The following is a 16,258-nucleotide window of genomic DNA, read 5'->3' as shown; positions in this document are numbered from 1 at the left end:
AAGAGAAGCAGTAATCAGTATGAGGCTGAATACACACAAAGGGTAGAGTTCTTTATACAGCAGATAGTCTGGAGCAACCAAAACAGCAACTTGTAGATCAGGAACTAGGCAGTGTTGCACTGGCAACTTGCTGAGTGTAGGAGGGGACTCTTATAGTCTACAGAGGAAGCCAATTGGGGAATGGGATCAGGTGTTCAGACTCAGCCGGAAGCTTAGCAAATGTCTCACCCAAGATGCCAGCCTCCAGTGCTGCAGACAGAAGTCATGCTTGTCCTAGGATAAAATGCTGCATACGACCAGGAGGAAGATGTATGGTAATATGGTAGCACAGAGTGGTGTAAACAGGGCTAAGACCCCGATTCGTGACATTTAGTTTAAAACACTGATCATATAAACAAATCAGAACACAACAATACTACATTGTCATACTGCGCCCTTTGCTTAAATAGAAGGATTGAAACCAGTCATGCCAGGCTTGTGCCAAGACCCTGAGGCTGACTATGAACCCTTGGGACAGTATTTATGTCTTTGTAAGAGGTACAATACAGCACAATAGTACAATACAGCACCGCCGTGGACGCTTCTTGACAGCGCTTCGGCTGCTGTACAGTACAGTGCTGCTGTGTAGGGGCAATGTTTAGCGCTTGTTCGTTTGCGAAGGGGTTTCTGGAGAATCAGAAACCCCCCCTGCGTGCGTCCCTGTATTTCTGGGTTTTTTGGCAAGATGAATGCCAAACTTTGATCTTTCAACAGTATTGGCTAATGTTTTTTTCAGAATATGTTTAGTTCGTCTAGCCAAACTGTTGTACTTGGTGTCTTATTATTATTTTATTGTTCTATTTTTGTTTATAAATTTAATTATAGTTGAGGGCTAGGGGGACATCATTTCTCCTTCTTGCCCAGGGTTCTAAACTATCTACTTACTGCTCTGTCTCTATCAGTTGATTGCTGTGCACTGTATGCGTGAAAGATAATATTCCACCAAATAGCTACCTAAAGTTGGCATGATCACTATATACTAAATACTATTTTGTTTTCCATTCATATATGCGAGGCATTCTAAAGTACTTTGGGGGGAAAAAGATATATATATATATATATATATATATATATATATATATATATATATATATATATATATATATATATATATGTGTGTGTGTGTGTATATATTTAAAGATCTAGCTAAATCTATCAAAATTTACACCACTATCAAAGGTTGCAATTGATCATGTCTCTACTACAACCAGAGGACCAGGGTACTAGCTGAGAGCACGTGTTACCTCACTAGGCTTCTAAAACGCTGACTCCACCTACATCCACATCGAGGTTTGGTTTAATTTCCCCAGAATGCCCTGCTCGTTCTGTAATGAGCCCTAGTGTGAGAGTCCGGCTTCCTGTTGTTTATCGCTCTGTCATGCACAGAACACTGGATAGTGTTGCACGTCATTTCCCACAACATTTAGAGCACTTCCAGAGTAATCTGCTGTTACTGGGAAACAAAGTGCAGATGACTATGCCCTGAATGTAGCAGCGCAGGGTATGGCATCAATTGGCGGTGTAACTCGGGCACTCCGGCTGCCTGCCAGGCACGGCTATGCTGTGGAGTTCTCTCCTTACGTCCCAACCCGCTTGGCATGTGCAGCCTCACAAAATTATGGCATCTCAGGTGAAGGAGGCTATCCCTTTACTACACAATCAACACGTCAGATTCTTGCAAGTGGCTCATTAGTGAAAATGGATATGGTTAGGATTAGGTGGATTTTGTTATGTTCTGTAAACGAACACTCTTGATAGATTTATTGCTAGAGAGACAAGGATGATGTTTCACTTCACTCTGAAAGGAATTGGTGCGAGTGTGTCAGCGAAAATATATGTATATAATACTACCAGATCGTTTGAAATATAAGTAAATTATACACTAAAATCTGAAGTAGTAGTATGTGTCATTGGAGCAAACTTTTTAAAATGATGGAGGGTGCTCACTTCACCCCATCCACATCACTGAAAAATACCATGCATACACATGGTTACTTAGCTGAAGCAGCACAAACATTGGGAGTTCTCTAGCACCCACAGAGCTGGCCCTTATGGTTTGTGTGCTGTCCCAAGTACAAAACAAAAGCTTTTCTCCACATAATAACCTGAAACCTTAAGTTTCTATTCACTTAAATTGTCTGTATGAATTACATTTGTTGCTATCTTGTTGATAGACTGTTGCAATTAAAAATAAATAAAAGCAGCCACCTATGTAGTCAGACATTTTATAGATTAGCATATAATACCAGATGATCGAACATAACCATTTTGTAGCTAAAGAAATGTAACATTAAGTCTTTGCATTTCTCTAACACAATGTATATAAATGATGAACTATCACATAAGCATTTTATATATTTGCATGATTTAGTTTACAGGTTTATATATAATATATATATATATATATATATATATATATATATATATATATTTATATATATATATATATTATGTAGAAGTAAAGGCACAGACTAATCACTGCAAAACACTGGTGTTTTTAAGCCGTTAACACAGTTTCAACGTTTAATAGTAAAGTTACATTGATGTTTTAGAATTCCAGTGTTTTCTACCTAGCTCAAGGGTTCAAATTTGTCAGGGGAACTGTATTTTCCATTTTGTACACTGTCATGCGATATGGTTGTTTGACCCCTTTAGATTGCTACAATATTCTGGGCTTTAAACACTTTCTTAGTTTAAAATTGCACGTTGGGATCTGCCTGGTAGTTATAAATGTATTACTGCAGTGATAATAGTATCAAGTCTAAGTCTAGAGACCTGAAATTGATACAGTATTGTAACACAATTTTTCACAAACAAGATTTTCATTTTAACCACAGCATATATTAAAGCAGTTCTGGCTACATAATATTTCATTGGTTTTCTTTTGATTAATTAACTGTTGCTGAAGTTTATCAACACTTTACACAGTTGTGTTGAATCATGTTTACTACTGTTATAGCTAAAAATGGAGACCAGTGTAATCACAAACCAAAGTAGGAGTTACAGATTCTAGTTAAAAATGATGGACAGTGTAGAAATAATAAATTTTGTACAATTTTACAAGTGAACCTGTCAAGTTCCTAGCATCATAAGTATGGACTGAGTAAAGCGTATTTGCATGATTATTACCATGTACAACATGCCCAATAAAAGTTACTACTGACCTGTGCCCCCTCTCTCTGTCTTATTCCTCTTCCTCTCCTTTGGCAATATTTAAGTTACCAGTTAAAGTGATCTTCCTGTGACACTAATCTCATAGGAGCATTCTGGCCCTGTCTGAAAACCTGTAATACTCCCTAAAGTCTAATGATGTCACAGAAAGTCTCTCGAGCGCAGTGACCATGTTCCTGCCAGCACTTGGGTTGTTCATACTCTTATTAATACTTACAGAGCTGGCCCCTATGGGTATGTATACTGTCACAAGTGCAGAACAAAAGGTTTTCTCCACATAACCTGAAATCTTATGTTTCTATTCTCTTTAATTGTCTACAATAAAAGAATTTATGCAGACTTGCATAGAATTTCGTGAATTGTATTAGTATTAAAGCTAGTAAAATCACATAAAGGGATATGGGAATGGAACCCATTTGTGCTTGAGAGCATTTACGGCACAGACACTTCTTTGGCAGTCTGACTGCTCTACTTGCAGTGATCACGTTTGGGTCAATGAAGTGTTTTCCATTGACCCTCCAACCTTAAGTGCAACCACTCTTTACCACTGTATGTCAAACATGATTGTTGGGGGGTACCATGGCACTGGTGGATTATATGTGTTCCTGGTTATTGCTGTAGAAAAAGTATCTGTGGAGGTAAATGGTGGCATATCCTGGTGTATGTTTACAAGGGGATGGGTCCTCTCTGATGTAGTAGGATCTTTCTGTTTTTTTTTTTCGAGAAGACCGCCTGGGTGGTGAGAGAGGAAAATAATATAAAAAAATAATACCGACTCCCATACCAGTGCAGATCATCCCTTCAAACATGAACATAGTGTTTGACATGCGGTGTCACTGGTGTTTCCCTAATGCCAATGGGCAAACAGCCCACAGACAGTTTAAGTAGATTCTAATAGGTTAACTGCATGATATATTCATGGTAATGGCACACAGTACGTAAATGCTATTGATTTTGAATAACTTGCACATTTTGAAACTAACATGCTAATGTGTTTCTTCTCTTGGCTACATTCACAGCCTATATAAAGATATTCTCTTTGTGCTATGTTTCCGTAGGTTGTGGCACCATATTCGTGCTAGAGCAAAATGATGTTGGACTTCTTTGCATTAAAAGGTAATATTTTGTCATATATTTTGATAATGGTTTTTTGTGTTCGTAAATTTCTTGGCGTGAATGGCAATTGTATAAGATGTGTAAATAATACAGATATGTTTTTTCTTTATAATGCTTTATTTATGACTACACAATACAAATGTGCAAACATAGACAAAGAACTCAAAGATCAATAACCACCATAACACACAGATAACATAACCTCTATACATTCCAGATGTGCCCCTAATACCGGCCTCAAACATACATCTCAGAAAGTGAAAAAAGATAAGTAGCGCTTACATTTAAAATACTACTCTTGGGAGCTAGTAATAGTATTCAGGGACTTTATCTGTAGGGACATTTTAAGGAATTTCTGTGGGCATTTTCAGCTAGCATAATTTAATTTGTATTATGGTACTACTATGTTTTAATTATTGTTTTGGGAGAAAGGGACTTCCAGTTACGTTCAATTTTCTTTTAGCATTCCTTTTTTAAGCATACAAAAACAGGAATCTAAGAAGTGTTTATTCTTCCCTAATAGGGGCGTATTATCCACCAGCCCAAGCATTATTGCAAGAGGATCCATATAAACTGTTAGTGCCAGAATGGTGCTAATGATTTTACTGTCCTTATATTATAAAGTGAACCCTCAGACACCAAACACCTTGTCTGACAGATTGGTTGCATGCTCTGTGCATCTATTGAGGATTTAATACACCCAATGGATAAATCTAAGTTGGATCATCCTATCCCTTGTTGATGTAACAGATGAAGGTATTTTCAACGCCCCTTCCCAAAGATCTTCCTTTAACTCAGAGAAGTCTTTCCTCCAATTAACACTTCGTTTATTTAACTGAGAAAATAGAGAGCGAAAGATCATCCAATAAATGTTGGAGGCCAGCTTTTGTCAATCTAGAAATTCCTTCAGGGTCCGATTTAGCCAGAGTACTCCTACCGAATGGAAACTGAGCTAATGCTGTGTGCACAGCTGCAGATATCTATCATACGGCTTGGGAGGCAGACTGATCTTGCAGTTGCTGAAATAAAACCAATCTGTCTTCAATAAAGATATCTCTCACCATTAGGGATTTGACAGAAGGAATGCAACATAACGGATTTGAGAGAAAAGCAGGAGGTTAGAGTTGTCCCATAAGAGGATATGAGGGGACAATTGGTCTGATGCAATATCAAATGTATTTCTGGCTCAATTCCAAGCTTTTAAACATGCATTCATCATATGGGTAAACAGATAAGTACACAAGTGACTTATTTAATTTTTTATCACATTTTCTGTTAAAAAAAAAATCTAATACAAACATGTATGTTCTGAGACCTGCCATAAGAATGTGAAAGTTGTCACTCCTATATTACCAACTGTGTACAATGCAGCTCTGGTAGATACATTACTGCAAATAGTTTCTGGTCCACAATCGATATGAAGAGTTCTGCATCTCACACTTTGTTAGACTACAGCTTTATATTGTGCTAGTGGTAGTGTCTAATGAATGGCCCACTCTAACTGGGTAACTGTTCCACTTCACTGGCAGTTCAATTCCTTGCGGTTCCCAGTTTCTCTGTCACAAGGTTTTTTTTCTTTCATTGCCATGATTCTTACCCTTTTAATAGTACATGATCTTACAATGAGTGGCTTCTACATTCTACATTTTTAATTATTAAATTTTACTTTTTGTATCTTACTTGACTTAGTTTTGATTGGAGTGATGCCCTGTTTGATGTGACATGGAGTGAAATCAGCGAGAATATTCTGGTAACATCCAGTGGTGATGGATCGCTGCAGTTGTGGGACATATCAAAGCCGCAAGGACCTTTGCATGTATTCAAAGAGCACACTCAAGAGGTAGGATGTAGATTTATAATCTGTGTTATTGAAAAGCCTTGTACTTGAATTAGAACTCTGTTTTAAATTGCCTGTAGAAAACTGGAAAAAACTGTTGCCCATCACTGCACAGGTTGTTAAAGTATTTGTCCACTTTGGAAAACATCTCCTTAATCAAAAATACACCCATTTATAGCAAATGCGGGTTTCCATCCCCCCAATAGCCCTGAAAGTATTACACAATAATTCATTCTCGCGCACTGCAATTGTACATAGATCTTCAATAGAGCTCTATGCAGGAGCGCACATTTTCCCTGCAGAAGAAAACATGCACAATTCAGTGTGAGCTGGCTCTCGGCTTCAATTAATGGGGTGAGGGAGAAATGTTTGATTAAGGAAAGTTTGTCTATAGTTGGGCATTCCCTTTTAGAACTTTTCTTAGCAGTCTCTGCAAAAAAGGGAAGCATTCAGTGCAGTCCACAGATTGATTACATGGTTAAAAATTTTGCTAAACAAGTTAAGTTTTTTACGTCAAATTTGTGTTTCTGAGTTTTCAACAGGCTAATTCAGACAGAAGCATAATTTCAGGAGTGAGGCTAATGAATTGCAGTACCCAACATAATCGTTTTAATTATACGACAACATTTTTTAGTGAAGCTACCACTAAGCAATCTTTGTTATTCAGCAGTGTATTTTTCTTTTCTTATTTGCTTGTAATAAAACAGAATGTATTGTATTGTTAAATTGTCTGTAACATACAAAATTAATCAATCTAAAAGTTCCACAGAAAAAGAAAGAAAGTTATCATAAATAAATAATATTACATTTATGTGTGCTGGTTGATGTTGCAAAAGATACCAACTTTTCAGAAACATATATGCAATATAGGCTATTTTTTCTTTAATCATGTCTTCGTTATGGATAACTTAGTGGTTGATGCACTAATGGTACCTGGCTGGTATCAAATGAGCAGCTGGATGTGTGAGGTTAAACCATTCCCTCCAGTAGCTATAATTGTAGTGTTACACCCAGCGCTCTAATTCCGATCAGACAAGTATCAGGTGTGTTCAAATATGTTGTCCTGGTAACGTATTACGGGGTGGCAATTATAAAAATATCTGGTAGTTGATAAGGCATTGCGTAAATGCCGATGCGCCGTTCGTGTCGTCGCTTTATCTGCTGCAGATATCCATTTAGTCACCTCGCCGTAGTTGATGCTTCTCTTGCACATGCGCAGGTTACATGCTCGAAAAGAAAATACAGCTGTACATAGTGAAGTATGTTCCAACACTAGTTTATTTACATTTTCAAGGTTCAACTTACAGTGTTGTAATACAATAAATCTCTGGATAAATTGATGCTCTGAATCAGGGTACCAGTAATCAGGTGTCAGCAGATAAAGCGCTGACAGGAGCGGGTACACGCGATTAACATACCAGTAAAATAATTGCTTCACGCAGGGTGGTCCCTCTATGCTCATCACTGTATATTTGCATGAATGTGTGATCAGCTGACTAATTCTCCGCTGGACAGAATCTGATCAAACCACAACCCCACATACATCTGCAGTCAGATCAATAAGTTATATGCAATGGACATTTTTTACAGTTTGTCACAAGAACATTGAATGCGGTTTCTATTTTCGCAACACATTATAAACCACTAGATACACCCCACCCCAACAGCTAACTAACATTACAGATGAAAAGCTGCTGATGCTTAATTTGACTTGGATGGTAAATTTCTCTTTTTTGCATACCTGACCCAGATTTATTACATTATAATACAAAATATGTTTTGGGTGGAGAACACCTGCATCACTGTTTGCATCTGTTTTAATAACAGGGTCTTTGCAATAGAATTTTCAAGGACAAATCTTTATCACTTGGGACTGTGTCTAGAAATCTGTTACTATTAATTTTAAACATAACTATACTATAAATTTGCCATTGGCAGACGTGGCAGTGACCGTAGCCCTGCAGCCTCTACTCTTTTCAGACTTTGAATCAATTTCCTTTGAGGCCACTGACTGAGATCTTATAATCTGCAGTCACTCTGGAAAATAGATTATTGAAAATCAATATGCATTTTCACCCTGTAAAAGGGTAGATATTTTGATGCTCTGCTATTTCCCTGAAAATCTGCTTTTGCTCTCTGTTATCCGAGGCAAATATACTATTTATGCTAATATTGTAATGACCATTTAATAACTACCTTCATTATCACTCACAAAATGTAGGTTCTAGTTTAAACCCAGTTCTTAGAAAGATAATTATATTTCAATGTTTGCGTTATTTACTCTGATTCCCACAGTACAGTATAATTCAGGGAATACTACATATCATATCAAGAAAGTTTTTTCACAAATTCTTCTATAAGATAATATGAATTCTAATTAACAATAGCAATTATCAGTAACAGTCTTTGCACATATAATAACAGTGCTGAAAGCATAATTTATTTTACATAAAATACAGCTGTTTTGTCCATGTGTAAATGTGCCCTTCTTATCTATGTTACTAATACCACGTTCACACTGCCCTAAAAACCCGGGGCTCGTCCGGACGACTCGGGTCATGGCTCATGGGAATGGGGCTGCCTGCATCTACCTGGGTCTGATGACCTGGGAATTAGACCCGGGACTTTTGTAGGGGTTATTCCCGGGTCCTACCCAGGTAGCCTTCAGTCTGAACGGTGCAAACTGGGTTTTCAATCCGGGTCTCACAGAACGGAGCTGATTGGGGAGATTAGGGAAGCTGGAACATAACGTAATTTAAATACTGCAGAGGAGAAGGAGAATGCATGGCACATTGGCAAGAGGAAGAAGTTCGGGAGCCGCTTGCTATCAGAGGAGAGGAGGAAATCCAGAAGCAAATTACTGGCAATGTAAAGGATGCCACAATGTACTACAATATTACAAGATATTGACTGACCGGGGAGTAAAGCGCACACAGCAGCAGGTTGTGAACAAGTTGAAGGCACTAAAAAATCAATATTCTAAAGTACATAACCACAACCGCAGAAAAAGTGGTACTGCCCGTATGGAATGACCATTTTATGAGCAGTGTAACATGGTGTTTGGCAACTCTGCACTTCCTAAGCCTGTTGCGCTGTGTTCCTCAAGCTGCCCTGATGCTTACAGTCCAACACCTGAAAGCAGTCAGTCAAGCGTGCCCTCACTGCTGATTAATGATGATTCGCAGCAAGAAAATGCTGAATTAGACTCTTGTGATGTGAACGAAAACAGGATGAATATGTCTACAGACGAAATTGCGTAGTCACATCCTTCGTCAGCGACACCACCTTCCCCAGCAGCACAACAATTTCCAGTGAGACAGCCTTCGCCAGCAATGGAGAACCAGCCGTTACGTTCCAAAAGTAAGTTTTATTAAGTTTAACATTAAAAAACTAAACATAAATACATATTAAAACATCAACTCTTATATGTTGCAGTGTGAAGCTAGTGTGCGGGAGGGACGAGGCCTCAAGAACATATCAGCTTAGAACACTACTATTTTATTTTGCAGCAACATTCATTCTTCCTCGGTGGCCCTAATGTGTTTTGTTTGTTTTTCCCATTTCCAGTTTACAAAGTTCTTCAATGGAAGAAAAGGTTCACAAAGATGGAACAAGCTACAAAGGCCATGACCACAGTAATGGTTGAACAGCTCAAGGAAATGGATATGGCTAGGCAGGCGCAAGAAGACACACGTCTCCAACGCTTCTTTGATAACGAGTGCGAGCTGCAGATCTCCTTCCTTACGTAAATAATGGGTATGCATGAGCGAATTAGCAGGGAAAACCAGGAATGTCATATGGCTTTCCTTGATCGCCTGTTGTCAAGAGTGCAAGGGCCTGCACAACCTCCACCACACTCTTAATACAACCTAGATGGCACTTACCCCTTATATAACAGAGGGCAACAATATTTTCCCCCAATCTCAGGCACATCACTAAAAACCCCACATCATCCGCAACAAATTCCTTCACATAACCCTGACTATCCGGCTGCTTCACATAACCCTGACTATCCGGCTGCTTCACTTAACCCTGACTATCCGGCTGCTCCACATAACCCTGAGTACCCGGCAGCTCCAAATAACCCTGCGTACACCCATTACCGTCAGTTATAGGTAATGGCACTATATATTTTAAAGTTCTAATGTTTGCCTGTTTATGTGGCAATTTTCGTTAGAATGTTACCTATGTTTACAATGTTTGTACATGAAGCGCTGGGACAAAAGTTTATCTGGCAGTAGTTTTGTTGGCATATGTATGTCAAAACTGTATATGTGTACAAGTTTTTATAAAGATTTACTGTACACACCTTTGTTAAAACAAATGCACGTTTTGTATTTATATTGATACATGTGAATAAATATGTTACCAACCAAAAAAAGCTTTCAAAGATTTAATAAAAATATTTTTTTTATAGCTACCCTTTGTCTGCTTTACTCGATTAGTGATGATAGATTGGCGGTGATGGTGGTGCGAATGACTTCTGAACAGGTATTGATAGGGATGTGTGACCCGTCTATGGCTCCGGCACTCTGTGGATATCCACGTCGCAGGAATAAAGTCATGGTGTCATCTAGTTGTTGTCCTTGAGGCAAGGAGATGAAGAGATGGTAAAGGGTTTCCAGCAATGCCTTGGTGACTTCATGCACTAGAGTGCAAACTGTGGCTTTCCCCACGTCAAACAAGCAGGAGATTGGGCAGTATTCGCCAGCTGTAGCATACCACCACAACACAATCACTAGTCTCCTACTTGGTGCAATGGGTTTTCTGCAGTTTGTGGTCTGTCTAGAAAGTGTTGGGGTGATAAGGTCCAGCACATACTGAAATGTCCCACATGACATGTAAAAGTGTGCCACTGCTTGTCCTCAAAAGCTTCCACTGTCGACCAGAAAGCTTCTCAGTGACTGCAGTCTCTGGCCCATATTCTATGGTTAGTGGCTGTGCTGAATCTCAATATGGAGGAAATGCTGGCCCTGACAAAAGTTCTCCTGCGCAAATACAGACGTTGAGTCTTCTCCCTCTTGCCATAAATTGCGCCTTTCTCCTCATTAAATGACACTATGCAAGGTAGGACAGTGTTAGCAGCTGTATCAAACTCTCATTTGCTGTATGAAACTGCAACATAACGCAATTAACCAGGAATTCCAGGCTACACAATAGTAACTCGTCGGCCATGATTAACGCAATGCAGTAATCGGTCACCACCCACTTTGACCTAATCTTCGTGTGCAAAAAAAAAAAGTCCCCTTTAAATGACCTCATCTTTGTCAACCAATCAAAGCTCCTCTTGGGATGACTGACACTTATTGCCAGGGCAAACCCAGGTTCAGTCTGAATAGGGTCAACCCGGGACTTTCCCGGGTCGAAGGTGCAGTGTGAACGGGGTCTGATGAGCTGGGAGAGCTTTGTTACCTGACAATATCCCTGGTTCATATATCCGGGATATTGCTGGGGTGGCAATGTGAACGCAGTATAAGTTAACTTGGTGGTAATATATGCATGTATGTATATCAAATTTCAGTGTGTGGGTGCATATGTTAATTGTAAGGGTGTGTGTGCACGAGACAAGTGCATGATGGAGTATAGATCACATCGCATAACAACATGGTGGGTAGACAAAGGCAACATTATAAAATGGAGAGCAGGCCGCATGCCCCTGACTCTGAATAAAGCACAACACACGTCTCTCGCATTGCGCACACAGGATCCATTTTGTCCACTCAATTTATCCAGCATCAAACTGTATTGATAATCCATAAGATATTCATGTACAGCACTGTTTGAGTACAAAACTCCTTTATCTGAACAATATCGCTTTCTAAACAAGTCCGATCTAAATATCAATAATTTTCTTCACTTTCCAATCCCGTCTAAGTCAAAATCTCAGTAATATTCTTTAACAAACAGTCAATATGCTTACACTGAACAATCTATGCAATCGGCAAAGCTTTCCTATACACATTACTACTATTTAAACCAACAGTCTATGCAAAACTTTACACTGAACAATCTATGCGCTTTCTAATTACTCTAACAATATCACAATTACCTATGTTACATGTTAAAACAATTACAGTTTTCTCTACTCTGCCTTATTTTGAAACTCAATGGGCCTGACTATGTGGTATAGCCGGAAAAGAGAGATGTCCCTTGTGAAGATACCTGGTTTTATGGCCCCATTCTGCCCACTTCTCTCTGGCTGGCCACCCACGGGTGCCTTCCTAGGCCAGGGAAGCCTATCCAGTACCTTCTAAGGTTCTTATTAGTGATTCAAATTCAGTTAGAAAGTAAAGCAATACATTTATTGTAATAAAAACAATCACTATGTACACTGTGTACACACATTAAATAAATGCCAGGCAGGTTTACCACATCATCTGTCCCTTACCCCACTAGCTTAAGGAGCTGCAGTCACCTGAATGTCCTGACTTAAAGGCCCATTGAGTTCTTCTCTTAGCTGCAGCTGTAGTCCATTGGTAGAGAACGAAAACTCAAAACCAGCTGCACTGCACCTTCCATGAATCAATCCTCAGAATGAATAACTCCTCCCCGCTGGAGTGGCTCCTTATATCTAGGGTCTAATTTCCGCAGTGATTTCCCCTCCCTGGGCAAACCCCTGGGTCTATTCTTCTTAACCATTGGTGGGTGCTGTATCAGGGGGTTGGAGAGGGTGTGGAGATGAGCTGTACTTCTACTGAAGGTCCCCTGCTGGGCTCTAGACAAAATGTCTGAACTAGTCATGTTGAGAACAATGGATACTAATTGGCCTTCCCCCTCACCTGTATCCTGCGACCTGATTCCTACCCATAACCCCCCTGACTTCACTTTAAGGACAATGAATAACAAAGCCTCACTGCCACATCATCAATATACATTGCACAATATACATATTTACAATGAGCTACAATGTCTCCTTATCCACATGTAATTAGACACTGCAGTTGGGCTGGGGAACAAAAACAAGGGCTATAAAAAGTACATCTATAATTCACATTTTGTGAGAAGTGAGGGACAGGCTGGTTAGGGTGATATTAATACCTCATTTCACCACATCCCTAGATGTTCCTATCTCAGCAGCAAGAGCCAGAAAAGAATGCATGTGTGTGTCTGTTCTTACAGTTGACCCCCAAAGGTAGGCTAAGTTATCTTAAGAGGCCCCCTCCTGGCCCTCTGGAGATGTGTGATACCTTGTACCCAGGTGTGTGCTATTGCCGCACCTTTAATACTGCGCAGGTATAGTCTGAAAACACAGCAGGCATCATGCAATTAACTATTGCGCACATGCCTATCGGGGCATGTGCAGTCTGCATTCAAAGATGCACCAATTCACACTAGGGTATATAGGCTTCATGCTGGAGTTTTGGCATTTAACTTTAGCAAGAAAAGACTGAACTCCTTCACTTCTACGCTCCCGCAACCTGCTGGGAAATCTGTTTTTTTTTTTTTTTTTTACAAAGTGTCCAAGAGTTGGTGGCTCGTTTGCTATTCTGCCATTAGCACCCATTTTTTAGTTTATTCATTGTTTTTCTTCTATTTAATCCAGTTTTGCCTATACACTTAAACTCAGACCCACAATATCTTTGAATGACAGGGCATTCCCAAAATAAATGCCAAAGTAATGCATCTTTTGCAGCACATTTTGATGAGGTCATATCAGACCCAAGTATAAATGTAAAAAGTCTTTTTTGCGTTACATAACCCTATGTAATCTACAAAGTTGTATTTGCTGAAAGTTTGCTCATAAAGTAGCCTCTATGCTTGTCGCAGGTCCTTTTCTCATCTGTCAGGGTTCCCCAAATGACTGCACATTTTTATCAAAGAGAGGATACGTTTTTGGAAAAGAAGGGTTTTCATAAGTTTGTCAAAAAAGATTGGGAGCCCATCATCAAACTTTACCTGCAAGGCATATTCATTGTTTTAATTATTTTTCTTTATTTCACTTCTGTCTGCATCTCCACAGCTACGGCAGCTGCTGGGTGCCTTCAACTGCAGGACAGTCTCTGTGACTACCTGGTCTCTGCTGTCGCAGGTAGTGACTGGGAACCCTGTGCCATCAGCACCCTTCGCACTCCAGAGATATGTCTCCCATCAGGATAGGGAAATCAAAGCCACCTTTAAGTCTAAGGACCACTTAGACATATCTTTGCTTCTGCTTGGTCCGTAAGGCAGTTGAGAAGTGGTTGGAGCAACTGGTGGAGAGTTTACTGTCAGGTAGGCCCAGGTCAGATTTACTAACCTTGGCTGAGCACATCTAAAATGCGTCTGAATACTTGGGGGACATGGCTCTGGATGCAGAACTCATTGGTGCTAGGATTTCCATCCCAGCGGTCTGGGCACGCCATGCCTCCTTGCTTAGGGTCCAGAGGCGTACAGCAAGTCTAAAAACGACTCTGCAGTCACTGCCTTTCTCTGGGAGTGTCTTATTAGGTCCAGCACTGAATAAGATTATCAGCTTGACCATGGAGGTAAAGAGATCTTTTTTTTACCCATCCATTCCCCAAGACCTAAGAGCCTTAGCTTTCACTCCTTTGGTTCCACAGGAAAAGTTCAAAGGCAAAGTTCCAAAGAACAGACTTCTGCTCCTGGAGGTCAGCAGAGGGGGAAACAGGCTTGGGCAACTAATCATCCAGGTGAGAGGAATCGTAACTCAGGAATGCATCATAGATCTCCTAAAGTTCCAAACCACCACTGGCCTTCCTGGAGGCAAATTAAATTGCTGTGCCCTATGGGAAGTCATTCACTCCTTTATCTCAGGGGTAGTCATTCCAGTACTGGAAGCGCAGGAGGTGGTTGGGTTTCTACTGAAATCTCTTCTTGGTCCATACAAATCTTTTCAGCCCATTTTGACCCTGAGGAGGTTCCAAATCATCCAGCTTCGGTTGGACAGGTTCAAGATAGAGTTTTTGAAGTCTGTCATAAACTACATGGAACAGAATGAGTTCATGGAGTCTGTTCTATCCACTCTACACATTACCATGCGATCTGCATTGTCTGACATTCTGGTAAACCAGGCTGGTATAGTAGTCTGATGAATGATGAATTAACAGGGTGGTAAAATTGGAAAAAATATGTGATGGTATGCAATTACAGCATGGAAACATCACAAGAAAACATATTTTGGGATGCTTGTGAAACATAAATTTGAGTAACATCAATGCACACATGTCAGCATCAGGCTACTGCTGCTGCAGCACAGTTAGGGATGTGACTGGCTTCTTATGCACCAATTATAAAATGTCTGAGTTCCTGAAGCTGCTGTTCAGTATAATGGTAATAGATATGTATGAGATTACCAGTGGTTCTGACACAAAGGAGCATGGTCTGTCAAATGTTGTTCCTTTCTCCCAGGAAGCACTTGTCTTACTTTCAGTGAAAGGATGGACAAATCAGAAGCTCAAAATGCTGCTTAACAATGTGAGATAATGATGCTGACCACCAGATGGAGCTCACACTAAGTTAATGCACATAAGAAGAAATGAATGGTGCTGAAGGTATTGCAATGTCCATAGATATTAAGGACGCATGCTTGCATGTTCCGATCTGGGAAGGAGACCAGTTCCTTATCATGTTTTCTTTTTAGTCCCATTATTTTTAATTTTGGCAGAGGGTGTTCACGAAGATCACTGCAGTGATGATTGCCATTCAGAGATTCATGGCGATGAATGTCATTCCCTACCTGGACAATCAGTTAATCAAGGCAAGATCTCTGATCTTGCTTCAGGCCCAGAAGATACTACCCAGACCTTAGAATCTGATGCAGTTGATGATGCATACAAGAAATTCAACTTAACAAATTCCCAGTGAATGGTTTTCCTGGGACTGCTGTTAGATACCTGAGAGCAGTTGGTGTTCATACAAGAGGACTTTCATAACAAGAACTAGCGAAATCTCTGTTAGCTTTCAGACAGATGTCTGTTCAGTTTTGCATGAAGGCCTTAGGAAAAGTAGAGGCAGTGTAGTTTTCATGGTTCCACTTCAGGGAGTTTCAAATCATTCTTATCTTCAGATGGAACAAGTCTAACCATCATCTGACCAGCCACTTCATCAAGCTGGTCTCCAAGTGTGCGCAATTGCTTTTTGGTGGCTAAGGGTTGA

General features: G+C 39.9%; 1 protein-coding gene across 2 annotated transcripts in view; it reads left to right on the top strand.

Annotated features, from left to right (window-relative positions):
• The first annotated feature begins 292 nt into the window (after positions 1–292).
• Positions 293–16,258, top strand: part of PEX7 (peroxisomal biogenesis factor 7) — a 199,157-nt gene continuing 183,191 nt past the window's right edge. The window contains exons 1-3 of one of the 2 annotated variants that reach the window (XM_075203152.1): positions 293–314; positions 4,269–4,326; positions 6,016–6,166. In XM_075203152.1, coding sequence (XP_075059253.1) covers positions 308–314; positions 4,269–4,326; positions 6,016–6,166 — 216 coding nt within the window. In that variant the 5' untranslated portion in view covers positions 293–307. Of the gene's footprint in view, positions 315–1,372; positions 1,670–4,268; positions 4,327–6,015; positions 6,167–16,258 lie in introns of those variants that run through there. The other variant, XM_075203151.1, reaches the window with a different exon arrangement.

The sequence above is a fragment of the Mixophyes fleayi genome, chromosome 3 (genome assembly GCF_038048845.1).
Source record: "Mixophyes fleayi isolate aMixFle1 chromosome 3, aMixFle1.hap1, whole genome shotgun sequence".
Classification (NCBI taxonomy): domain Eukaryota; kingdom Metazoa; phylum Chordata; class Amphibia; order Anura; family Limnodynastidae; genus Mixophyes; species Mixophyes fleayi.
The sequence above is the reverse complement of the archived record's forward strand: the minus strand, read 5'-3'. Positions and strand labels throughout refer to the sequence as shown.